This window comes from Bombyx mori, chromosome 16 (genome assembly GCF_030269925.1).
Source record: "Bombyx mori chromosome 16, ASM3026992v2".
NCBI lineage: Eukaryota > Metazoa > Arthropoda > Insecta > Lepidoptera > Bombycidae > Bombyx > Bombyx mori.
This window is the reverse complement of record NC_085122.1, coordinates 363,397-388,790: the sequence shown is the minus strand read 5'-3', so window position 1 is coordinate 388,790 and position 25,394 is coordinate 363,397. Positions and strand designations below refer to the sequence as shown.

Genomic DNA, 25,394 nt, shown 5'->3' with positions numbered 1-25,394 from the left:
AGTTTATAAGTCGTCATGACTTTATCGGCGGATAGATAGTGCAGTTTCGCCATTGAGAACAATCGTTAAGAAAGCAGGGGCTCGAGGGAAAACGACATTTCAAATTTATGTAAATCGCACGTAAATTTGAAAAAAATAAAGTGGAAATAAAGGAAATTTTGTAAGGACGTGCGTCCAGTTCGTCACAAGAGAAACGTTTGATTTAAGATGATCATATTCCGTGAGGCCGCCATGTGAGGCTGGCCATCGCTACACAATCCACGGAATCATTGACCCTGACCGTATAATATCCTATAATACCGGCTCGTTTCCGCCAATCGTCAGGGAAACCAAGTTTCCTTTTTCATTATGGAAGTCATTTATGAACACATCAGAAAACTACTGTTTATATTCCCACAAATAACCCAAAAGTGTATAAAACTATCACAGATATCTTGGTTAAATAGATTAACTTGGATTAATAGCCAGATCCATCATGTCATGTTTGAGGGGATTCACGGAAATCAGCTTTATCTAGAGATATGATAGTATTTTTACGGCTGCGTGTTGTCGTGGTATTTTTGTCCTCTGCCCGCATGCCAGTACGTTCTATGAAAAGATTTTTATTACTGTGACTAATTAGCGAATATTAAAAATTATATTGATGAATGATAACCCCAAAAAAAATTATTCTCGTAAGTCCGCTAGGTACCACCAACCTGCCTTTTTCAGCCCTGAAACAGTAATGCGTTTCAGTTAGAAGGGTAGAGCAGCCGTTGAAACTATATTCAGACCTTAGAACTCATATCTCAAGGTGGGTGGCGGCATTTACGTTATAGATGTCTATGGACTCCAGTAACCAGGTAATACTAGGTGGGTTGTGAGCTCGTCCACTCTTCTATGCAATAAATAATTTTTTTTTTTTTTACATATGTTGCCATGGACAATTTTGGAAGAAAAGGTGGTAGTGTATTGTATTACATGTTATTTAAAAAGTGAGGTTAGGTCAAGGTATCCTCGAGCTCTATGGGCGACGGACCGTCGAGGCGATCGGCCCGGTCCTCTCGGACTGGGTGAATCGCGACCGAGGACGTCTCACCTTCCGAGCGACGCAGGTGCTCACGGGACACGGCTGTTTCGGTCGCTACCTGCACCTCGTCGCCCGGAGGGAGCCGACGCCGAAGTGCCACCACTGCAGTGGCTGCAACGAGGACACGGCGGAGCACACGCTCGCGTGCTGCCCCGCTTTCGCGGAGCAGCGCCGCGTCCTCGTTGCAAAAATAGGACCGGACTTGTCGCTTCCGACCGTCGTGGCTACGATGCTCGGCAGCGACGAGTCCTGGCAGGCGATGCTTGACTTCTGCGAGTCCACCATTTCGCAGAAGGAGGCGGCGAAACGGTAGAGGGAGAACTCTTCCTCCCTCTCGGTGCCGTGCCGCCGCCGCCGAGCCGGGGGTCGGAGGAGGGCGTTTGTCCAGCTCTAGCCCCTATGAGGTGGCAGTCTCTTCCCGGTGATGGTCACGGGGCGACCTAAGGGGGTTGAGACTGCGCCGCACGCTACCGTCACTCTAGCGCGCCGGCACCAGGAGGACGGGACGACGCGTCGGCGGCTGCGGACTGCGATGCGGTCCGCATTCTCGTCGTCGCTGTCGTCGGCGAACATACTGTGGGAGAGCAACCCGGTCGGCGGTGTATCGCATTCCGTCCCGGCAGGCTGGTTCTGGCCCAGCGGGGTATCCCGAAACACCAGCGGCATCGCCCGGGCGGCCTGGTAAGGCCGCCGTACCGCGGAGACCGACGTCGTTGGTCGTCGACTATCGCCTCTATGACCCGTCGGTCGGGCGTCCTCGGGGTGGCGCCGCGTGTCTGGTTGTAGTGTTGACCGCGGGAACCCCCTACTCTGACCGGGTTTTGACCACGAACGGAGATCGCACGTCAGGTGTAAGAGTGCAGGGGAGTCGTTTAGTGGGTGGGCCCTAAAATTCCTTGGGCCCGCAGTCTGCTTCCAGCACCTTGCAGATCATTGAGTCCCACATACCCCGCGCGCCCCCTATGCACGGGGACCTCGTAAGAGGTTCGGGCCCCGGCCCGAAAAAAAAAAGGTATCCTCGAGCTTCTACAGCTACTGACATTCATACAACTGTTGTTTACACATTAAAATGTTCTAATTTTGCAGGTAGTACAGCTGCCCCTAGTAACAGTAGTATAGTTGATTAAGGATCTCAGTAAGCACTTATCATTTGTTGAGATTCTAGTGCTATTCATAATATAAGAATTATAAGAAAGATATGACATGTCCTTCTTCAAACGAGGCTTGCGGAGAGTTCTTTATGCTAGGCAGCGGCTTGGCTCTGCCCCTGGCATTGCTGACGTCCATGAGCGACGGTGACCATTTACCATCAGGTGGGCCGTGTGCTCGTCTGCCTACAAAGGCAATAAAAAAAAAAAAAAAAAGATAATGGCACTAAAATAAAAACAAACAAACAAAAATTCAATTTCACAAATGCTTAATACGCAAGTAGTGATTTTCCTTGTCATGATGAATCAATTATCATGTTTTATAGTAACACTACACTGTAACATATGCGTGTTACGAGGCCAGACCAGGCTGATATGCCTGCACTTCCTTCTACAATAAGAATTTAGCAAGGTTAGATCTTAGCTTGCAGTTATTATTGTAATAATAATACTGGTAATAGGGTGTGTTGAAGCCAAGGGATTGTCATGCCAATACACAATACAATTAGTTTTTGAAATTAAGCAGACTGTTACATTCATCTTGTGATTTCTATAGACTGCTTAGCTCCTGCTGGGCCAGGAGTTTGCTAGCTCGCTATTACTACCATGAAAAACCTCACTGAGTTTGAACATCAAAAGACATTAAAAAGAAATCTTTATTGATAGAAACTTCTATTGATGTGCCTTTGGAAAACATACAGCATTGTATTATGAAGAAGCAGTGTGTACTTAGCTTAAATTCCTTGTCTATGTCCAACCATAGACAGTCAATTTAGTTCCATCTTTAGCCGCTAGGTGCTGCCAGCAAGTATAAAGGAAGCGCAGCCATCTTTGATCTTCATAGCGTTGTGTACTTTCGTACTGTGAAGTCGCAAATCCACAAATATTTATTCGACTTCTTATTAATTGCAAAAAATATTTATTTTGTGTTTCTATGAGTGTTGTTTTGCAATCATTACGAGTATTATTTACCAATCCTATCATCGGACGCCATGAATCACGCGTCATCTGTTGGAGGTGATGTTGAGTCAAGCTCCATAATTTCCGAGAGGGAAGATGTCCAGGCGAGACGCGATGGAGACGCCTCGCGTTCGAACAGCTCGTCAAGCGAAAAAGAACAAAAGGAGTCTCTGCGTAAGAAACGACGGGATTCAAAGGTAACGGTCGATCTTCGAATCGGCTCGTTATCCCAACCAGGTCAGTGACGTTGTAAATCTAATAATGCATCAACTGTGTGTAACAATTGAATGTAACGAAAATTGTTGTAAACAAATTGATCTCGTCAATACGGAAATTTTGACAAAAAACACAACAGATTTAAACTAATAATCTTTGTAACATAATTACTGAAAATTTTGGCAAATCGTCGTACAAGTTATCCGTAAAAGCGTCTTATATTGTATGCGGAAAAAAGGGCCGTATGGATAAAAATAAAACGTCAAAGTTTAATTTCCGTGATCTCTAACAAAGTATCCTGTTGCCAACGCACCACTCATTGAGGAATTTTTGTTTGATAATACTAAATTGAAATCTATTCAGTCCCTCGGAGGGCTACAATCCTATTTGTCACAACCTCGTACAAAAGGCAAGCCAAACATTATAAACAATTATAGTCTGTAACATCTGGCACAATCCAGAGGGGGCAATTGAAGACACCGACGGGAGGCACTGAGTGCCACCAAAATTGTAATAATTTGTAAACCATGTATGATTACCAAATACCGCAAAAAAAAAAAAAAACAAACAAAAAAAAAACAAAAAAATTGCTTTTTCTGCGAAAAAAAAAAAAAACCGACGGATCAATGCGTCCAATTTTCGATTTTCGAGAGTTGAACAAGGTCGTAAAGATACTGTTTTCGGACACCTCGGTACCAAACTTTCTCCACCCAGGGGACTGGATGATAAAATTGAACATTTCTCAGGAATATTTTTCTAGTATCGGTCGCAAAATTTCGTCGATACTTCTTGAGGATCAGTACCAAGGTACCAGTATCAGTACCTTCAGGAAGGAATCGGTACCTTCTTATGAGTTAGTATGAAATGACATGCCTACCCTTCGGTCTGGCTTCAGAGCCACACCTTTTTGCTTCTATAACATGCGGGTCGCAGAGACCTTGCGTGCAAAGGGAACTCGAGTGCTAGTGTCTACTAGACGACTTCCTTTTGGTCGACCAAGACAAATCCAAGTTGAAACTTCAGGCTGCAGAAGCTGTGAAGCTTTTGGATTAACCTTTTTTGCTTCCATAACATGCTGGGTCGCAGAGACCTTGCGTGCAAAAGGAACTCGAGTGCTAGTCTACCTAGACGACTTCCTTTTGGTCGACCAAGACAAATCCAAGTTGAAACTTCAGGCTGCAGAAGCCGTGAAGATTTTGGATTATCTGGGCTGGCATGTCAATTTCCATTATGTAGGGTGCTCGGTCGCTCGGTCGCGGAGACATTGCGTGCAAAGTAGAGTGCTAGCTTACCTACACGACTTAATCTTGTTTCACCAAGACAAATAAACGTTTTTGTTCCCGTAGCATGCTCGGTCGCGGAGACCTTGCGTACATAGGGAAGTCAAATGTTAACGTACCTACGCGACTGTCTCTTGGTCCTTGAAGACAAATACACCTTTTTGCTTCCATAGCATGCTCGGTCGCGGAGACATTGCGTGCAAAGTCGAAGTGCTAGCTTACCTACACGACTTGATCTTGTTTCACCAAGACAACTAAACTTTTTTGCTCCCATAGCATGCTCGGTCGCGAAGACCTTACGTACATAGGGAAGTCAAATGTTAACCTACCTACGCGACTTTCTCTTGGTCCATGAAGACAAATACACCTTTTTTGCTTGCATAGCATGCTCAGTCACGGAAACATTGCGTGCAAAGGGATGTTGAGTGTTATCCCACCTACGCAAGTCCCTCCTGGTCCATCAAAAGAAGTCCAAGTTGAGTCTTCAGGCCACATAAGCTGTGAAGCTCTTTGATTATTTGGGCGGCCAAGTCAGCCTTACAAAAAATCAATTAGTACACTGGTTCAAGAGATGACATGGCTAGGGATTCGATGAAAAATTGCGAGAAATAAAGTGGCCACTCAACAACATTCTAGCTCAAACTCTGACGGAATTACATCACTCTATGTTAACTTGCAAATTTTCTTGCGAAGTTTCAAGAAAAAACACCCCCGTAAAAAACAGGCCATCCTGCATGTGTTAACAATTAAATACAGTGCTGACGCGGAGCCACATGTCAGACATTGCCGATACACAAAACCAACCATTTCCTGGCAACGGAAGCTTCGGACATGTGTATGGGTTACAAATGCAGTGCTGACGCGGAGCCACATGTCAAACATTGCCGAGACACAAAACCAACCATCGGAAGCTTCGGATATGGGTAGGGGTTACAATTAGACAAAATATTAACGTCCTGTCTATGGTCAGCTCAACAACTGAAACAGCTCAACCACAAAAGAGCTATTTGCAATGGTAGTGACAATCAAAATGAATCTGAAAGTATTTCACTAGCGGTTGACCTTTCGATTTTTAAACCTAAGCGATAAGTTCAAGATAACTGTCAGCTTATAATCTCTCGGGGAGATACAACATCGTAGCCGATAGGCTATCACGAGGAAATCAACCTGCGAAATGGCACTTTTTACCACAAGTGACCACAAAAGTTTTTCGAAAGTGGGGTCATCCGGATATAAACCCATTCGCCGACCAAGATTGGATACCTTCGGCAGACCGTAGAGGATGCAACTAGCATGGAGAATTCCTCCTCTCAACCTTTTCCCCAGAGGACTGACTCACTTCAACAGTGTCTAGGGAACCTACCTGGTAGTGTTTCCCGACTGAGCGAAAGCATTTGAGTTTCCAAGCTCTCAGATCCCGAACGCTAGATAACTCGCACGAAATCCAAAACCTGCCTCCTCCACAGGGTAAACATTAACCCTGAAAGCTTAGAAACGGGGGGGGGGGGGGGGAGGTTGTACAAATAATAGACTGGTCTACACAGGAGAAGAGTTATTGAAAATTTGCTGGTGTCAATCCACTTTGCCAGCATACTTACCAGCAACTAGAAGATGGTGCATATGGTGCTACAGTTTTAAAATTGATCCTAAGTCTGCAGATGTTGCCAAATTCTGTTTTCTTTTCCAAAAAGAAAATTTTGCCTGTAAAACAATCCTTCTGCATAAAGCAGCGCTGTCGACTTTCTGTGGACAGCAAACATTCTCAAGCTCTCTAATAAAAATTGCTATTCTAAAAAAGCCATCGGAATAACTAAACATAATTCAACTATTTATTACAAATTTACTAAGTATAGTCCCATTCACATGAGATCCGAGAATAATTCTAAATTGGTTTTCTTCAAACCCAGCCACCAGATCACGCCTCAAGGTAGCTTGAAGGACACCAACAACCATGTTGCTGGCTACTGGACGCAGAGTTAACCTTACTTTGCTCAACATTTCTAAAAACAGTTTCTTTGATAACAGAGAAAAACATATTTCTGATACCAGTCTTTGGGTCTAAAATTGAAATCCATTTTCGTCAATAATCTGCATAAGTGCTTTCTAAACATGAAACTAAAGACATGCCCAGTAAGATTCGTAAGGACTTTTTTCTAACTATGTGTGTTGTCACAAAAGCGGCATACCGTACTGTAAGTGGAAACTGGTCTTCGTTCAACCTTGCGAGGTAGTGGCATCAACCCATCTCTGAGAAGTTGTAGATCAGCAGTAGCCTCTGAGATGGATTGATAATGAACCAATGGACGAAATACTTTCTAGAGGCAATTGCAAATCATCCAAACGTTTACAATAATTATTGCCGAATAATAGAGCTTCCTAAAGATCCTCACGATTCTTTCTTTTCAAAACATTTAATCATTTACTCATGCTGTATATACATCATTTATACAATTTATACATTTTCTTGTATATACAAGATAAAATGTTTATTACAAACTTATAAATATTTTTTAATTATCGAATTAACATGAAAGTTAACAGCTGTGTTTTTTCGATTTAATAATTATATAAATTATGAACATTATCATTGCGCTTCATAATTTTATTATAGCTTACCTATTTCATCATAGCGTTGTGCTTAATAATTTCACCAGCAGATAACAAACACGTCTTCATAATACAATGCTGTATGTTTTCCAAAGGCACATCAATATTACGGTTTTACATAACAATAAAACCGATATTATGTGCCGAGAAGGAAAACATACAGCATTGCAGGAAGTTCTTCCTGGTGAAGACTATGAAGATCAAAGATGGCTGCGCTTCCTTTATACTTGCTGGCAGCACCTAGCGGCTAAAGATGGAACTAAATTGACTGTCTATGGTTGGACATAGACAAGGAATTTAAGCTAAGTACACACTGCTTCTTCATAATACAATGCTGTATGTTTTCCTTCTCGGCACATAATATCGGTTTTATTGTTATGTAAAACCGTAATATTATAAATCGTGGTATAATTATAGTGTTGTAACTCAGAAGGTAACACCAAGTACAATGTAGGCAGTCAGAAATAAAAAGATTAGATGTGAAACATTGATATATCGCTTTTTTAGAAACAATTTTTAGCCTCAAAATTAATTTGAAAATAAGGCAGTCATTATTATTTTATTTATTAGATCACAATATACACACATATATCTATATTTTTGTGATCACAACCTTTACTTGGATAAATTATATTTACTTGATAGTCTACGTTGATTCATTTCGTTTGGATTTTCATAAGTTGTGGTTCTATTGTTTTCTAACAATTGGTATGAGTATAATAATTGATAATCATTCATTAGTGTAATTTTCAATTGTTATAGATAGGAGTAACCACACAGGATTGTTGGGTTTAAGTGGTTCAAAACCTACTTCATCATGATTTAGAACTCACGTTGTAGTGAGCTCTTCTATTAAGATTGTGGCAGTTCATGATAACTACTTTGCACCTGACAGACTGAAAACCTGTATAGTTATTTACACTAGTAGAAATAAATTCATTATCATTTAAATTGAAGATTATATCTAGGGTCGGCAGACTAAAGCACATAAGTCAAAATTTTCAATTTATTTTTTATTACATCATCGGTTTACATTTTGCTCAACACACAATCTGACTAAAGCACATAAATCAAACTCAAGTATTTCATGGCGTATTCAAGCGGCGTTCTGTATCAACCTTATCAAATCCTAATATAATCAAACGAACTAAAAAACATAACTGGACTTATGTTCTAAGGAACACCATAAGTACAAAGTTATTAACGTAAGAAGTTTGACTTATGTTATAAAGAACATCAAAATGTAACATTTCTTTAGAGAAAGTGGTTACTTAAAAATATTTATAACGTAAACAATACTTCGGTAAGTGGTTTTAATTTACTAATGTTGTCGATTGTGCACAGTTTGTTGGTTAGTTGTGTGTGAGTGCTTAAGTATTTTAATTATTTAAGATGAATATTCAAAGAGGCAAGAAATTAGTTGAAATGGCGTTATCCACTCATCTGGAAAGCAATGAAGGTATATTTTCACATATCTTCTAAATTATGATTTGCAAATTACGTAATTATATCAATATTATATCATTATAAATAGATAATTGTCTTGTCCTTTTTTAGAAAATGTAAGTCAACAGTCGATTTTGAACACAGAGAACCTAGTAGTAGACGATCCTATACCGTCAACATCATCCAGTCAAGTCAGTAGTTTAACATACTATTCTGTACTTGACTTCTCTAGTGATGATTTTGTACGAGATCCATGTTATGAATTACCGAGACTTCCAATCACATCAAGTTCAAGTACCTACTTGTGATGAAATTTCAATGAATCGTAATGTGTCTCCAAAAAAGAGTATGCGTACTATAAAAAGAGAAAAAATAAAACGTAACTTAGGACAGGCATACAAAACTTTAAAAGGAAAATGTATATCAGATCGCACTATGAAAAAAAAAAAAATTGAGAAAAAAAACAAAAAAAAAGGCTGCTGAGTTTGTTTCGCCGGTTCTTCTCAAGACTGTGGTTTTTTTTGGAACCGGTGGTAGAGTTAACACTGTTATTTATATTTTGACATTCAACAAGTGTGTTATACTGACATCTAAGTTGAAATAAATGATTTTGAATTTGAAAGAGTTACCTGTTTGCAGAATGAAATGTAAAGAACGTATACCATTAACTGATAGGCATGCCATATTTACAGAATATTGGCAAATGGGGTCATATGTAAAAAAATCTGCATACTTGGCGTCTTTAATGGAAATTCAAGATAAATCTAAGCAAAGAATACGAGCTATTGAACCTGAAAAGCAAAAGCTTAGAATGAAGACATAAAAATACTTTTTTACTGTGCATGGTAAACGTGAACCTGTCTGCCGAGGACGTTTAATGAAACCGTTAGATGAAAGTGTCAATTTTATAAAGACAGTTGCTATGAAAAGGAGATCATCCATAGGAGGTTCTCAAACTGATGATATAATATCTATACAGCCATTACCCATATCCATCGAGAAAAAAAATGATTTAATTTCGCTGCTCCCTTTAATACTAGATATTTTCCATGAATTTTACATAAGTCTTCCCACGTTGGAAACTTTACGAAATACTGATCCAGATATTTTAGAACTCGATGAAGAAGAAGAATTTTAATTAAACATTGAGTTGTTATTTATATTTATGACTTATATTATTATAATATATATCTTAATTGTTGATCTTTTTCACTTAACTCATAATATTATTGTGTTCCTTATAACTTAAGTCATCTAATTATTAAATAATCACATTTACATTAAAATATTAAATTTTAATAATAAGTTAGTGTTATAGACTTATATAATTCAAATAAACATTATTAAGTTTGTTAATGTATAAGATTCTAAATAGTTTTTTTTAATTCCTGTAAAGTCGAGTTTTTTGACTTATGTGCTTTAGTCTGCTGACCCTAGATATAAGCCAAGCCTTTGTCAAAATACTTGAACTTATAATTCTAAAGGTCTCTTTGTTGTTGTTGTTTTCTTTTATTTTTGGTCGAGCTCACAGTCCACCTGGTGTTGAGTGGTTACTGGAGCCCATAGACATCTACAACGTAAATGCGCTACCCACCTTGAGATATAAGCTCTAAGGTCTCAAGTATAGTTACAACGGCTGCCCCACCCTTCAAACTGAAACACATAACTGCAAACACGGCAAAAATAGGCAGGGTGGGGATACCTACCCGTGCAGACTCACAAGAGATCCTTCCACCAGTAGTGTGGAATCAATGAAGCATTGTTAATCTTGTCAATTATCTACACATTAATTAAATAGCTTAGGATGTCTTCCATGGATTTATTGCTTTTATTTACAGTACTATTAGGCTAAATGGTTCGTTTTTATTTCTTGATGTAAACTTATATAAAACGTGGACTTAATAGTGACATGTAATTGTGCGCGTGTTAATTATGTTTTTTTTTTAATATTAAAACCTCGTGGTAATATTTTTTATATTGTATGATAAAATATACCATCATCCGTAGAGAGCGTGTGTCACGAGTGCTTTATTTGCAGATCACCGCCAATTTATATATCACTGACGAAACAAAACAAACGAGTTAACGTCATAGCTACGCAAATAGATTGACGCGCTTACTTTTCCTAGTTTCTCAACTGGCACCATAGAAAGTGGAGGTTTCTCTTGTCGCTCGGCCAGCCCCTGCAGGTCACCCCCGGAGCCTGATCGCGACCCGGCACCCCGCTGGGAGCCTCGGGGTGTACTCGTACCGCTCCCACTCCCGTCCGCTTTATCATGACTTTGATGACTTCCCATCAGGTTAATTTGTACTATACTATCACTCAAACTGTATGCCTAGTTATATAACTCTAAATGCCACTATAAAACACAAGTCTTAATGGAAAACTCCAGCTTGCAAAAAAATAGCAAGCAAACGAATCGAATTTTATTATCGAAGGTTATTGTTAAAACGTCACCTGTGACATTTTGCTGGCTGACATTGAAATAAGTTAAGTGTATTGTCTATGATTGAAACTCTCAGTTGTGGTTGTTTCATTTTGCAACAGGAAAGGCGAAAGTGCCACAGCATACAGCCTAATCTTTAAATTTCTGTTTTTTTATTAAAGAGAGGGAGGGAAAAATTATATGGATGAAGTGAGGTGGAGTTGATATATTGGAGACTAATCAATTGGTATGAAATCAAATGAAATGAGATGATATTGGATGAAATAAAGTCTCAGTACTACCCTTCTTCGCGATCTTGTATCCTCAATTATATTGTGCTTTGCACTACAAGGCATGTAAAAAACCACACGGCAAATCACCGTTACGGTGGACCATCTAAACGGTCCTGTTAACTAGTGCACAAGAAAGATCACAGTACACGAGAAATGACGACGTCTTGTGAAGCACACCATCACCCACACCATGACCACGATCACTTGCATTCAGTCGCCTCACTCATCTACGAATGCATAATAATATGCATAATAAATTGCATAATAAATAGATAATACTTGACAGGGTATAGTAGGAAGCAGGAAAGTAAAAGTACACGTAAGTACAGAGATTTATATTTTCACAAAAATTTTACTCATTGTTATTTAATCAAGCTCGAGCTGTCGGGGTCGGCAGTGGTTTAGCGGTGCCTCTGGAATTACTGATGTCCATGAGCAAAGGTATAGATTCAGTCACGAGGGCTCTGTAACCACGCTCGGCAATTACGTACGAAGTATCGTCGTACTGTTTGATATTTTTATTAAAGACCAACAATTTCAACTTCAAAATTCAACACAAAAACGTTATTCATCACTATCTTATAATTTGAAGACCTAGGTTGTTTTCTGGGCAAAACTTTAATAGATATAAAATGATGTTACAGCTAGTGCTATGAAAAAATGACCCGTAGAAATCTGTGTATTGGCAGCTCCACGAACAAATGCAGCGGCACTGATATCATGTAGGTCAACACAACCGTGCACAGCCAATATCCGCCCTGGAAAAAAAAACCTGTTGTAAACCTTGAGTCCTTTAGACGATTTAGCAGATAAGAATTTGAAGGTGCCGCTCACTCGTGCCAAGAGGCAACCATAGTCGATGTACAGAGAATGGATAGTATAACTACAGCTATTAAGTCTTCGATCAGATGGACCTTAATGAATAGAGCCAGTTATTTTTCTTTCTTCCATAACTTTCGTTCAAAAATCGTTAAACAAGTGCAGCTTTGGTCATATCGAGCGAACTCTTTAGCGATTACTTCTCATCAGTGATCGGTCAAGTACTATCCTCATACCCGTCCATCCGATTTACTAGCTACAGCTCGAGTTCACCAGTGTTGATTGGTTCAATTATTTGTGTCACGATCCAATTGCGCGTTCCAGTTAAAGAGGAAATTGGTGGTGGTATTTTTCGAGAGGACAGGACACTGAAAATTGCCGAACACTAGATGGGCCGGTACCTTTGTGGCGAGTGGGCAAGTCAACTCGCATATCTCAACGCAGCACAAAAATCATACGATTTTATGTCACATCAGGTGATCCGAGTGCCGTGTGCAAAGACTGTTAAAACCACGCCCCCTGCAACATGTCGCCGGCGCATCTTATTTGTCGAAGTGGTAAAGACACAAGATGGCCACGCTTTGATCTATTGTTCTTCAGGCGGAGGATATGTTAAAAGGGGCGGCAACTCCTGCGCAAATTATTATTGACTATAAGTTATAGTTTTAGTTTTCACTATAAATACGATTGTGCCGTAATTGTGCCACAGACTATCTGGAATACTTCAGCTTCGCGGTCTCTCTGTACTTACAATATTAATGATGGAGAGCGGCGCGAGGAAGTCGAGGCTGCCCACCAGCGTGAGCGTCGTCAGCCAGTGCACCAAGTACGCCGTCAGGGACATGCGCCCCAATATCTCCCAGCCGCGCCACGACAAAAACTTCCAGTACAGACCTTAAACATTAGACTGCGTCAGGAGCTGTGCGGGGGACGCAGCGGCCACCCGCACAGCTCGCTAGCAGTGTGTTAGAAGACGATGATATTGACGTTGAAAACCGTTCATCTTGCTTCTTATGGGTTCTAATAATCATGAATACCACTCTACTAATTAATATTACGGGTATTTTAAGCCTGTACAGCCGTTCCTTCGGTTCCCATTGGCACGTTTTTGGAGCAAGACTTTTCTTATTCAGAATTCAAAGTCATCCTGCTTTCTCCTCGACCTTCCGCAACGCAGGTGCTTGTGGTGATACATAGAAAACTCGATAAAAATCGGACCAAGGTGACGGAAGCTTCTCATACACAATTAACCTCATTTCCTCCCAAGACTTATGAGTACTACGTCGTTTACGTTTGCGAGATTAACAATGAAATAAAGTTCATGAAAAGGCAACGAATGACCTTTTGATATCATTTCTCCCCTGTTCATTTGCTCTCATTAGCAATAAAACCATTATACTCACTATCAAACTTGTTTATGAAACCGAATATAGCAAAAGCGACGATGGAGCAGAATATCGGGCGGTCGAACGTCGCGTACAGAGCGGAGAGCACAGGGTCTGTGGAGTTCTTCATCCAGTACCCAGCCTGGACCCACCCAACCATTAGCGGCACAGAGAGACGGTACAAGATGCGGACTATCTGTAAATGTTTAAATGAGAGGTGGGTGAGCTGCGCCCCGCCAGGGATAGTCGTGTGACAACATGATTCAAGTTTGAGACCTGTCCCATCAATATCTTTTTTATTATTATTTGCCTATTTCTGCCGTGAAGCAGTATGTAATGCGTTTCAGTTTGAAGGGTGGGGCAGCCTGTGTAACTATACCTGAGACCTTAGAACTTATATCTCAAGGTGGGTGGCGCATTTACGTTATAGATGTCTATGGGGTCCAGTAACCACTTAACACCAGGTGGGCTGTGAACTCGTCTACCTACCCAAGCAATAAAAAAAAAGCTTTCAAATGCGTATTTATGCGATGATAGGAACAGTTACCGAAGTCTCTTTTCAAATCAATAGTGGTCGTGGATGTTGTTGCCTACTCTGATATACAAGATTGAAATTTCAGTTCCATCTATGCACCGGTTGCTGAGCGCGCAGTGTAACACAGCATCAAGTGCCGCTCGAAGTCAGCGCGAGTTCACGTTATATGAACTGAGACGCTGACAAATGCTGTGTAACGTATTCTTAGCAAAGAATATTGGTTTTTAATTATATTAAAATATTATATTACGATTTCGTTTGCACGTTATATAAAATGTCTTCGAGTGCCCAATTTCGATAGACTCTTGATAAAGTTTTGTGTGGGACGCTGGCACGGAGGACTCTCTCAGTGCAGGTCAACAAGGAGGAGGTACATGAAGGAACTCACCAGACTGTCGCCGGGCTTGCGGCCCCCCCAGTCCGCGGCGTGCACGTGGGCCAGCAGGGCGCCCAGCAGCGCGGCGGGCAGCGCGTCCCAGGGCGCCACGTACAGCCACTTGAACGATCTCTCGCTCTCGAACTGGACCCGGATGTACCTGAGCGTATTCAAAATGAGGAGGTGAATTCTGGACATGCACCACTGTAGATATGGTCGCTGTAGCTTATTACAACATCTAAATTATAATTCAGCACGCTAGTTATTCACACGTATGTAATTACCACAGAGCGTAGAAACACAACAACACTGTGTTTCTGTGATCTGTGGATTACCTATTATGATCACCCCAGAAACCGTATTTTAAATATTTGCCTGTATATTAAGATGCCCATCGCAAACTTTTGATTGACATCCTTTGATTGTCAACATGCTTTTATTGCTATTGGAACCGGTCACGTTTTGCTGTGTCAGGAACGTTCACTCCGGTGAACATAGTTACTTTAAGTGCCGTGTAGGTGGCGCTGGTGGCAAGGATTAGTTACCTTTTAACCCATAGGTCTTTTTTTTATTGCTTTTGTAGGCAGACGAGCATACGGCCCACCTGATGGTGAGTGGTTACCGTCGCCCATGGACTTCAGCAATGCCAGGGGCAGAGCCAAGCCGCTGCCTACCGCTATTCGGATTGATATGAAATCTATATAAAGAAAATGTATGCGTATACATATGTATATTCATCTAAACTTTTTTTTATCTAGCTAGCTTTCCGAATCGTCTTATGGCTTTTATGTTTTGATATAAAATTGCAGTTTGTTGCAGGCGAAGCCGCGGGCGCAGACAGTCATTTACATAAATGTAGGTATCTCTTCTCAACGTAGCTTTATGATATCTAGATAACCTTAGTTTTAATACAATATTCTTAAATTATCAGTGACAGCATGAGCATAGCTGCGTCGTCACACGATTGGATTTTTATTATGTATATTAAATTATTAGACATCGTGGTGGATGCCGGCACTCCATCGGTCACTACATGAACCTTAACAATAAGTAGGCAGTACGTAGGCGGTAGGTAGCCAGTAGGTAGTTAGTAGGTAGTCAGTAGGTAGCCAATGATAGTCAGCAGGTAGTCAGTAGGTAGCCAGTAGGTAGCCAGTAGGTAGTTAGTAGTAGGACTTACTCTGGAAACATGAGTGTGGCTATCGACCGAAGCTCGAAGTGGTAGATGGCGGCGAAATTGGCCGCGACCGCGACCGCCAGAAGCGCCCCGAGCGCGAGCAGCGCGCGCCGCGTGTTGCGGCCCAGGGACAGCACCACCGCGCAGCACACCACGTGCAGCTGCATGTCTACCGTCAGGAACCTGGACACGATGCAGAAACTATTCATTACAGTCTAAATTTAAGAACTTTTGTTGATTTCCTGCTATAAATGGACGCTGCGATCCTCCGGCGGTGCGCATCTAAGCTACCTTGTCTGTTTTATTAATACTAGCTAGATAAATAAACGAGTTCACGGCCTACCCGGTCTTAAGTGGTTACTGTAGCCCGCAGAAAGCACAATATGAATGGAGACACTCACCTTGAGCGTCGAATTCGAAATCTCAATTTTATTGTATGACGGCTGTCTCACGTATGGTTGCTTCGCAGAGGAACTGGCCAGAATAGAGGCACCTTCTCGTGTGGTCTCCCAATACGTACCATTTATTAGCAAAAATATAGAGGATTCTTTACTTCTATGAACGTTTTATTAAAAAATTCAATCGGCCCTTTTCAACTTAAATGAGTTAACTTATCTTCTACGGTAGGAAGCGGCTGTTCTCCCGGCATCACTGTTTCGTCGAGATGACGATGACCACTCTCCACTCGATGCAGGCTGCACGTTGAAGTAAAAGTAGGATCAAGGCTAATTGATTGCCTCACCGGATGTACCGATGCACCAAAATTTTCGGCAGTAAACGAACGTTGAGCTTTTCTTTTGGATTTTTGTCTTCAGAAATTAGCAGGCTGTACGTCAGAAGAAAGCTGGACGCCAGGACGAAGGTGTGGACTGCGCACGTTCCGTTCTGCAGGTACGCTGACGCCGGGTGGTGGCTGTTCTGCGGACAGAAATATTCAAGATCTGTAGCTTCACATTTACTTCTCTTGGGAGCTAATCTCTATCCCGAACATAACGTACGTCGTGCTCACGAGAGATTCACAGGACGAAGTGTGACTGCTCGTAGCTGGGCCTCACTACTGCACCGGTGGATGCTCTCTCTCTAGTCTGCCTAAACCATTGAAACCGGAAAATCGTTCTAGCCTACCTTTTCTAAGAAGTGTGGGTTGAGAAGGTAGATCATGTGGAAGGCCATCACGGTGTGCGCCAGCATGATGCACACCAGTGTCAAGGTTCTGGAACACACAGACGCCGATATCACTTACCGCCCCGTATCGCATGCGCAGTTTCTGTCTTATTTTAAATTAAAACCTTTAAATTCACACGGTAATTAATTGCATTAAACTCATTTATTGCATTTTTATTACTCGAGATACCGGTCGAGAAATTTTCAGGTAACAATACAGTCAGGTTTTCAGTCTTGGAAATTTTTAAATTAATGTCAAATCAATTAGAGCGTGCTTACTTTACACCATGAAGTGGCTTCAGCGCTGCAAGTTTCTGGTCTCCGTCAGCGTAGTCGGCGGTCAGGCGGTTCCAATTAGAGATCAGAGACCAAGTGATGAGATACCGATTTGCTGTGAATTATGAAAAATTAGTGCACTGACTAATTTAGCGTCAAAACATTTGGTTAAGTATGTGCTTACATATGAGTCGTCTATTATCAAAGGTGGCAATCTGTGCATTTGGACAAAAAAAATGTATTGATATGACAATACAGATTGATTTGAATATAAACGTCTCCTTCAAAGAATACGGTTCAAAACCTGCACTAAATAAAGGTTAATAGTTAACCTGTTATTTATCTAAGATGTCGTTCCGAAGAGTTTTGTGACTGCCAATGGAATACAAAGTCAAAAATTCGTTTTTCTGATTTACCAATCACTGTCCAAAAGTCAGATTGCCGGCTTTGATAATAGTCGACTCATATGTACGTTATTTCAAATCATTTTCCCTGTCGGGTCACCGAAGTACTTAAGTTACTTATTTTTATACAAAAGTCTTTAAAAATGTATCAAGAGATGTACGTTTTTACCAATGGCGTTAAAATGAATATACGACGTTTGTTGTCGTAGTCTATCTACACCGAATTAATTATTTTAATATTAAAAACGATTGAAAAATTACCGTACAGATTTAACCTTGTACGTATTAGAAGTAATCTGATGGATAGTTTTGCTTGTGTTTATTCACTGCCTTCGCACAGGGTCGCGCGACTCTAATCTCTAATTCAAACGTCGACCGGGCGGTCAGTGATGGGCGATTGTCAGATTCAATAACTAATTGTTCTGTTCGTAAATTGATAGCACGATCGATTGTTAGACCAAAACAGTAATGTAATGCTTCATTTAAACCAGACGCGCCTTTGTCAGCTCGCAGCCTGTTCGAGTCCGTGGAGTAAAATCTATTTGTGCATTTTGGTTGACTTACGTTTGTCATTTTGATTTCTGAAGTAGTCATAAGCTGTGGCGATCAAATTCAACAAGACTAGGGCGGCGGCTGCGGTAGCCACGGTGAGGTCGACGGAGTCCGGCGCCGTCTGCGAGCTTCTGGACTTACAGTACACCAACTTTCTCAGCTTCGAATCTAGGCCGTACCGTTCCCTGAAATTTAACACGATCGTCACAGTAGGCGGCAGCTTTCACAGCCTGAATAATACTAGGGTTTTTTTAAGAGTCTTTTTGTAGTATTCAACTGTACTTCAAGATACTTTAGTGCTACCCGTGTCGTACTTTTTTTTTCCTACCTAGCCTAAGAGGCTATCACAGCTACGCCCAGACGGGTAGGTGAGCTCACGGGCTCAACCTGAGTGAACTACCACCGGATCGGAATCGCGACCCACTAAGAAGATCCGGCGAGAAACTCAGTGGGCTGTGTCTGTCGGCGTGTTGACCGTGCGGCAACCCTCATTCAACAGCTACGTCTAATTTATATGAGCGGGAGTCAGAGCCGCATGTTCCATTCCGACCTTAGAGAAAACTAACACAAGATATCGGCTGCATAAAGCGAGTTAAAGTTTTTATTGAGTAGAATTTAGCATAGTCCTATAGACGTGATTAACCTATTATACACAAACACTGATGAGGCCAGTAGGAATATCAAAAGCTAGACTAGACTAGACTAGACTAGACCTCTGGCGAGTGTGCCATATTGCGTGAATACTGATGAATGTGACTCCGATGCAAGTAAGCGTTTTAGTATATAAAGTGATTGATGGATTTCTGGTGGGCCGGAGGCCTTTCCAGTTCCACCAGGACAGGTGGACGAGCAACGGCTCAGCCAGGAGGAGTGGGATTTGCTAACAGCTGCCCAAGCGCCTCCGAAGAAGACCTAACAACTGGTAGTACAACAGCGAGTAGCTGCTTTGCGAATGAATCTACTATCGAATCGGAACGGACTTACTGTTAGGCACAGCGGGTATACTTACGGCGCTGTGAGACTCAGAGGAGTCCCGAGTCCCATATGTGTCAATTTAAAATGCTCACCTTGTGTGGTTCTGGACGCATTGCTCGAAGCTTGCCTCTTCTGTGGCGGGTCCGCGCGCGCACCGCGTCGTCACGCAGTACGCGCGGTGTATGTGGGAACGATTGAAGTGATATTTATCCGCCGAGTATTTCTAACAAACAATAAAACTAATTAAAACTGCTTTTATTAGTTATATGGTAGTTTTATTAGTACTGAGAAACGATCTATGTAAGCACTCCCACGCTCTGAACTCTCTTTTTTTTTTCTGTTTATTAAACGATTCAAATTGAAAATTGATTATATTTGTCGCTTGTTGATTCATTAAAAATGGACGGCCACAACTACTTGTTACATCTTCATCTTCTTTGATGTAGTTTTACGAGTACCTAGGTAACTAGTAGGTAGTATCCACATAGTAGTGGTAGTTAAAAATATGTAATTTGATGAGAATATTAGAAGGTTTTCGGGGGAGCCAGAATTATGTAGTCGGATTCCCCGTGGACATTGGCATGCGGCAATGCAAGCCGCTACCTACCGGGAAGAGATATAAAGACTAATTTTAAAGCTCACTTGAAGGGGAAGGACATGATTGTTAGGAGGAAAATTATATTCGGATGGGAGATACATTGTGTTAGCTACGGAGTCAAATATAAATAGCTGGTTTATTGAAGTAAATAGCCACCATATTATTATAGTCCTTTCAAAAATGTTCACCTCGATATATTCTAGCAATGGCTCGTTCTTGTGTGGTAAGAGATCAAATTCTCCCATGCAGTAGACTCCGGAGTTAGACAGACACCTCTCATAGTCATCCAGGTGGAACAGCTGCGGTAAATCATAGAACAGCTCATCTGGGAAGTTATAGGCTCGTTTACTATGTGAAAGCAGAAACAGAAAAACTTATAGGTTACATACAATTTATAGGGGTTTACTGGTGGTAGGACCTCTTGTGAGTCCGCACGGATAGGTACCACCACCGCGCCTATTTCTGCCGTGAAGCAGTAATGCGTTTCGGTATGAAGGGTGGGGCAGCCGTTGTAACTGTACTTGAGACCTTAGAGCTTATATCTTAAGGTAGGTGGCGCATTTACGTTGTAGATGTCTATGGGCTCCAGTAACCACTTAACACCAGGTGGGCTGTGAAATCGTCCACCTATCTAAGCAATGAAAAATAAAAAAGGGGTACAGGTTCGAGACTTAACAGGCAGAATTATGTTTTCAGTGTTTATGGTATGTAAGATATATACATGTAAATAATGTATTGTTTTCACGAGCTTGCTGCTAGGGCTAGCAGCCCGTTAAGTTTGAGTTGTTAAATCATAGGACACGAACCCTTTATCCATCACTCAGATTCATCGATGGTACGCTAATACTGTGTTGCAATAGCTCAGGAACAGCTGGGTAGCCAGGTTGCGAGGTTTTTCGCCTATGAGCTTTGTTAACGACCCAATACTAGGAGCTGTGAGCTCGTCCACTCATCCTATGCAATTAATTAATAAAAATGTGAGTCTTGCAGGAGTCTTTAGGGGTTAAAGTATGAAATTGCCGATTTGTACTGAAAAATTTAAATTGTTTTTTTTTTCATTTAACATTATTTACGTAATCAAAATATCTACCATTATTTGCTACCATATAATAGGAAGGTCATTTATGCCTCTAGATTCTACAAACTGTGTGAAAGCATATTGTACTGCCTCCTGGGAAGAAACATTTTTATCACGTAGAAAAATGTCCAAATCACGAAAAAAATGGTAGTCCGTTGGAGCAAGGTCTGGCGAATACGGAGGATGACGAATGGTATCTAATTTTTTTTTTTTTTTTTTATTGCTTAGATGTGTGGACGAGCTCACAGCTTACCTGGTGTTAAGTGGTTACTGGAGCCCATAGACATCTACAACGTAAATGCGCCACCCACCTTGAAATATAAGTTGTAAGGTCTCAGTATAGTTACAACGGCTGCCCCACACTTCGAACCGAAACGCATTACTGCTTCACGGCAGAAATAGGCAGGGCGGTGGTACCTACCCGCGCGGACTCACAACAGGTCCTACCACCAGTAATTACGCAAATTATAATTTTGCGGGTTTCATTTTTATTACACGATGTTATTCCTTCACCGTGGAAGTCAATCGTGAACATTTATTGAGTACGTATTTCCTTAGAAAAATTGGTACCCGCCTGCGGGATTCGAACACCGGTGCATCGCTTCAACACGAATGCACCGGACGTCTTATCTTTTAGGCCACGACGACTTCGACGTGGCCTAAAAGATAAGATATATAAGAAAAGATAAGATATAAGATAATAAGATTCGACGACGACGACACGAAATTGCAGTTTCTGTAGAGTTAAAACGGTTTCTCGTGCATATTCATGAGTCGGGGCTGTTTCACTGCAAGTTTTGCTATCATTGTTCGGAGTTAGGCATGGTAGACATCTACTTTTATTGCTTGACCAGATCGGAGAAAGCTATAGTGAATAACACCACGCTGAGACCACCAAACAGTTACCATTACCTTTTTATTAGTAAGCTTTGCTTTAGGACACTATTGCGGCGTTTGACCTAGGGTCAGCCATTGCATTTTTCGCTTACAGTTATCGTAAAGAATCCACTTTTTATAACATGTCACAATTCGATCCAATATTCCTTCATTTCTGTATCGATTCAACAGGACAACACAAGTTTCAACACGCGTTTCTTTCTGCAGATCAGTCAAATCATGAGGCACCCATTTTTAATATTTTTTATTTTATTGATTTGACGCAAATGAGTCAATATTGTTGGTAAGGTAACGTTAAACCATGCCGCTAATTCCTGGGTAGTTTGGCTCGAATCTGCTTCCACCATCTCTTTCAATTCATTGTTATTCACATATGTGGGCGGTCTTCCACGTAGTTCGTTCTTCAAATAAAAATTTCCATCACGAAAGCGTTAAAACCAAAATCGTACGATGCGTTCATTAGCAGTCTTCTCTCCGAACGCAACATTGATATTGTGAGCTGTTTCTGCAGCGTTAGTTCCGCGTCGGAACTCGTATTCAAAAATCACTCGATTTTTTTAAGTATCAATCTTTCTTGTCTAAGCCGAATAAAAAAAACATCTGAAAGTCGATAGTCGAATTTTGCACATTTTTTAAAAGAAGAACCTTATAGGTACCATTTGAAAAAGTTTTACTCTAAAATCTCAAACCATGAAGGTTCTATTTCAATTCGAAGTACCTATTACAATAGAACGGCAATTTCATACTTATTTAACAAATACCTAGACGCAGTATAAAATAAACATTAGACATTCGTTCATTTAGTACAAAAGTACATGATAAATACAATAAAAAATTTTCGGCATAATTTTTTTCTAAGACAAAAACGAAATCACTAAATTTAGAATACAATGAGTTCCTCCTTGAAGTGGATGTAACGTCATTATAATAAGAAACTGAAACATAAATATACATTAAGAGTTTTTTTTGTCGCGACCGTGTGAAGTTTTTAGTAATTAATTATTAATTAGGTTTTAGGTGATGTTTGCCTCTTTATATCCGTTTGGTGCATTTTGTACTGTAATGAGTACTAGGCTGCACTAAAAGTATCGGGAATTGAATATTTCCACTGTTCCTGTCATATTAAAATCTTTTTAATTTAAAACTCCTTGGTTTTAAAAATCGAATACCATTTATTTATTTAAAAAAAGATTCTCGGTCTTGTCGCGAGGTTTTGTCAAACTTGTTTAGTCGTTGAGAAAATGGAATTGACTCGAGAAAATTCAAGAGCGATGATTTATTATGACTTTCGAAGTGGTTTAACACAAAAACAGTGTGTTGACCGGATGATTTCTGCATTTGGTGATGAAGCCCCATCCAAAACCACAATTTATCGCTGGTTTGCTGAGTTTCAACGTGGACGTGTCAAGCTCAGTGATGATCCCCGTTAAGGTCGTCCAAAAACTGCAGTCACCCAAGAAAACGTTGATGCTGTGCGTAAGCTGATTGAGGAAGATCGACATGTGACATACTGCGAAATTCAGGCAACTTTAGATATTGGCATGAGTCAAATACAAATAATCTTGCATGAACAATTAGGTGTAAAAAGTTGTTTTCCCGATGGATACCGCATTCGCTCTGTGAAGAGCAAAAAGCGGCTCGCGTTACTTGGTGCGTCAGAACTCTCGAAAGATTCCACGCAGGATCCTCAAATGCTGCATACAACATTGTATCAGGTGACGAATCCTGGATATACACGTACGAACCCGAAACAAAAAACCAGTAACGAGTTTGGGTGTTCGAAAATGAGTTAAAGCCAACAAAAATTGTTCGTTCACGGAGTGTTGCAAAAGAAATGGTGGCCACGTTTGTCTCCAAAACCGGCCACGTTACGACTATTCCTCTTGAGGGACAAAGAACGGTTAATGCAGAATGGTATGCTAGCATTTGTTTGCCACGGGTCGTTTCTGAACTCCGTAAAGAGAACTGCAACCGCCGCATCATCCTCCATCACGACAATGCGAGTTCTCACACCGCGTACAGAACAAAAGCTGTGGACGCCTACAAAACGGCAATTTTGGAGACCCCAACTTCCGAATGGAATGGTTGCTTCAATGATTAGTTCCATCGTATGGAAAAATGTGTCAAATTTCGCGGAGAATACTTCGAAAAGCAATAAATACATTTTCAAATAGTAATGTTGTGTCACTTCGTTAATTCCCGAAATTGTCAGTGCCACCCTCGTAGTTACTGCCTTCAGCATAGGTAGGGAAAAAAAAGGAAAAAAACAGGTTATCCTTGAGAGGCTATTTCAGCTTCGCTCTAACGTTTGTAGGTAGCTCACGGGCCTCAAACCGGAGTGTTGCTAACACTGACCCTAGCAAGAGTCTGGAGAACTCTCTGGGGCGAGTCTCCGAATGGGGTGAATTGAACTTGGTTCAATTCAAGAGAAGGGTTCAAGAGAGAGAGAGATAGAGAGATAGAGAGATAGAGAGATAGAGAGAGATAGAGAGAGATAGAGATAGAGAGAGAGAGAGAGAGCGAGCGAGCGAGCGAATACTTTATTTTACACCAAAACACAATTAACAGTAGAAAACAGTCAACAAGCAGATACCATACTAAAAGCGATCTCTTGGAGACAACCGTTTTATTTACAGATATTATGGAAAAAATTAAGACAAAGCATTTAAAATTCGTCGTGGCTTAAAGGATAAGACGTCCGGTGCATTCGTATCTAGCGATGCAACACTGTTCGAATCCCTCAGGCGGGTACCAATTTTTCTAATGAAATACGTACTTGAAAGTTATTAACTATTGTTCACGATTGACATCCACGTTGAAGGAATAGCATCGTATAATAAAAATCAAACCCGGGAAATTATAATTTTCCAAATTACTGGTGGTAGGACCTCTTGTGAGTCCGCATAGGTAGGTACCACCACCCTGCTTATTTCTGCCGTGAATGCGTTTCAGTTTGAAGGGTGAGGCAGCCGTTGTAACTATACTGAGACCTTAGAACTTATATCTCAAGGTGGGTGGCGCATTTACGTCGTAGATGTCTATGGGCTCCGGTAACCACTTAACACCAGTTGGGCTGTGAGCTCGTCCACCCATTAATGCAATAAAAATAAAAATGGCATGTATGCTGCGGTATTTTATTAGCAATACGTTATTATAGAATAGATAGAGTACAATAGCTTTTGCTAACATTGGTTCGAAGTCTCATTTGCGCAGTAGGACAGCTCTCTTACCTCTCTCTCTCTCTCTCTCTCTCTCTCTCTCTCTCTTGTCAACATCGGCTACGCCGGCTAGGAGGTTTCTGCCGCGAAGTTATTGCGTGTAACGGTTCAAAGGGCACCATAACACCAGCGAACACGTCAGGATATGAATAGATAACAAACGAGACCCTTACCTTCAACAGTGGCAGCTCTTAGACCAGTAATTAAAACAGTGAAAAGGAATCGGCCCAGCATCACTTTTCATCTAACTATTAAGCAATTTTACAATTTTATATAGCTCTTCAGATGGATTCTTTCGAATCTTATTAATTCAATTTACATTAATTAATTGTCGCTATTAAGTATTAACAATAGTTATGGAAAGTTTTACAAATTAATAATAACATGTAAATGGTGTTGAACTCTTTTATCTGATAATATTATAATAATTATATTTAAAAAAAAACATAGTATTGAGAATCGATCGTTGAGAAGCCGAACGAAGGAATGATGCTC

At 40.9% G+C, this 25,394-nt stretch overlaps 2 protein-coding genes and 3 long non-coding RNA genes across 6 annotated transcripts in view; 2 read left to right on the top strand and 3 right to left on the bottom strand.

Moving 5' to 3' along the window:
* Positions 1-11,211, bottom strand: part of LOC101735752 (uncharacterized) — an 18,541-nt gene extending 7,330 nt beyond the window's left edge. For both annotated transcript variants that reach the window (XR_005245629.2, XM_021349783.3), the window contains exon 1: positions 10,847-11,211. Coding sequence is in view for 1 of the 2 variants with exons in the window: in XM_021349783.3 (XP_021205458.2) it covers positions 10,847-11,023 (177 nt within the window). In the remaining variant the exon portion in view is untranslated. The remainder of the gene's footprint in view (positions 1-10,846) is intronic.
* LOC134200298 (uncharacterized) overlaps positions 1-13,597 on the top strand; it is a 14,097-nt gene extending 500 nt beyond the window's left edge. Inside the window, exon 2 of the long non-coding RNA XR_009975134.1 lies at positions 12,974-13,597. This is a non-coding gene — a long non-coding RNA (uncharacterized LOC134200298). The remainder of the gene's footprint in view (positions 1-12,973) is intronic.
* Positions 6,208-9,239, bottom strand: LOC134200296 (uncharacterized). The gene is made up of 2 exons (XR_009975132.1): positions 7,290-9,239; positions 6,208-6,416 (listed from the first exon to the last, which is right to left on the bottom strand). It is a non-coding gene; the product is annotated as an uncharacterized LOC134200296 (long non-coding RNA).
* Positions 11,766-25,394, bottom strand: LOC101744376 (uncharacterized). Its single transcript, XM_012692682.4, has 12 exons — positions 25,073-25,394; positions 19,895-20,031; positions 19,201-19,331; positions 18,146-18,318; positions 17,181-17,292; positions 16,863-16,950; positions 16,480-16,655; positions 15,741-15,920; positions 14,573-14,720; positions 13,668-13,845; positions 13,016-13,158; positions 11,766-12,203 (listed from the first exon to the last, which is right to left on the bottom strand). The coding sequence occupies exons 1-12, from the start codon at positions 25,131-25,133 to the stop codon at positions 12,096-12,098; spliced, it is 1,635 nt and encodes a 544-aa protein (XP_012548136.1). The 5' UTR covers positions 25,134-25,394; the 3' UTR covers positions 11,766-12,095.
* Positions 14,764-23,858, top strand: LOC134200305 (uncharacterized). The gene is made up of 2 exons (XR_009975143.1): positions 14,764-15,415; positions 16,553-23,858. It is a non-coding gene; the product is annotated as an uncharacterized LOC134200305 (long non-coding RNA).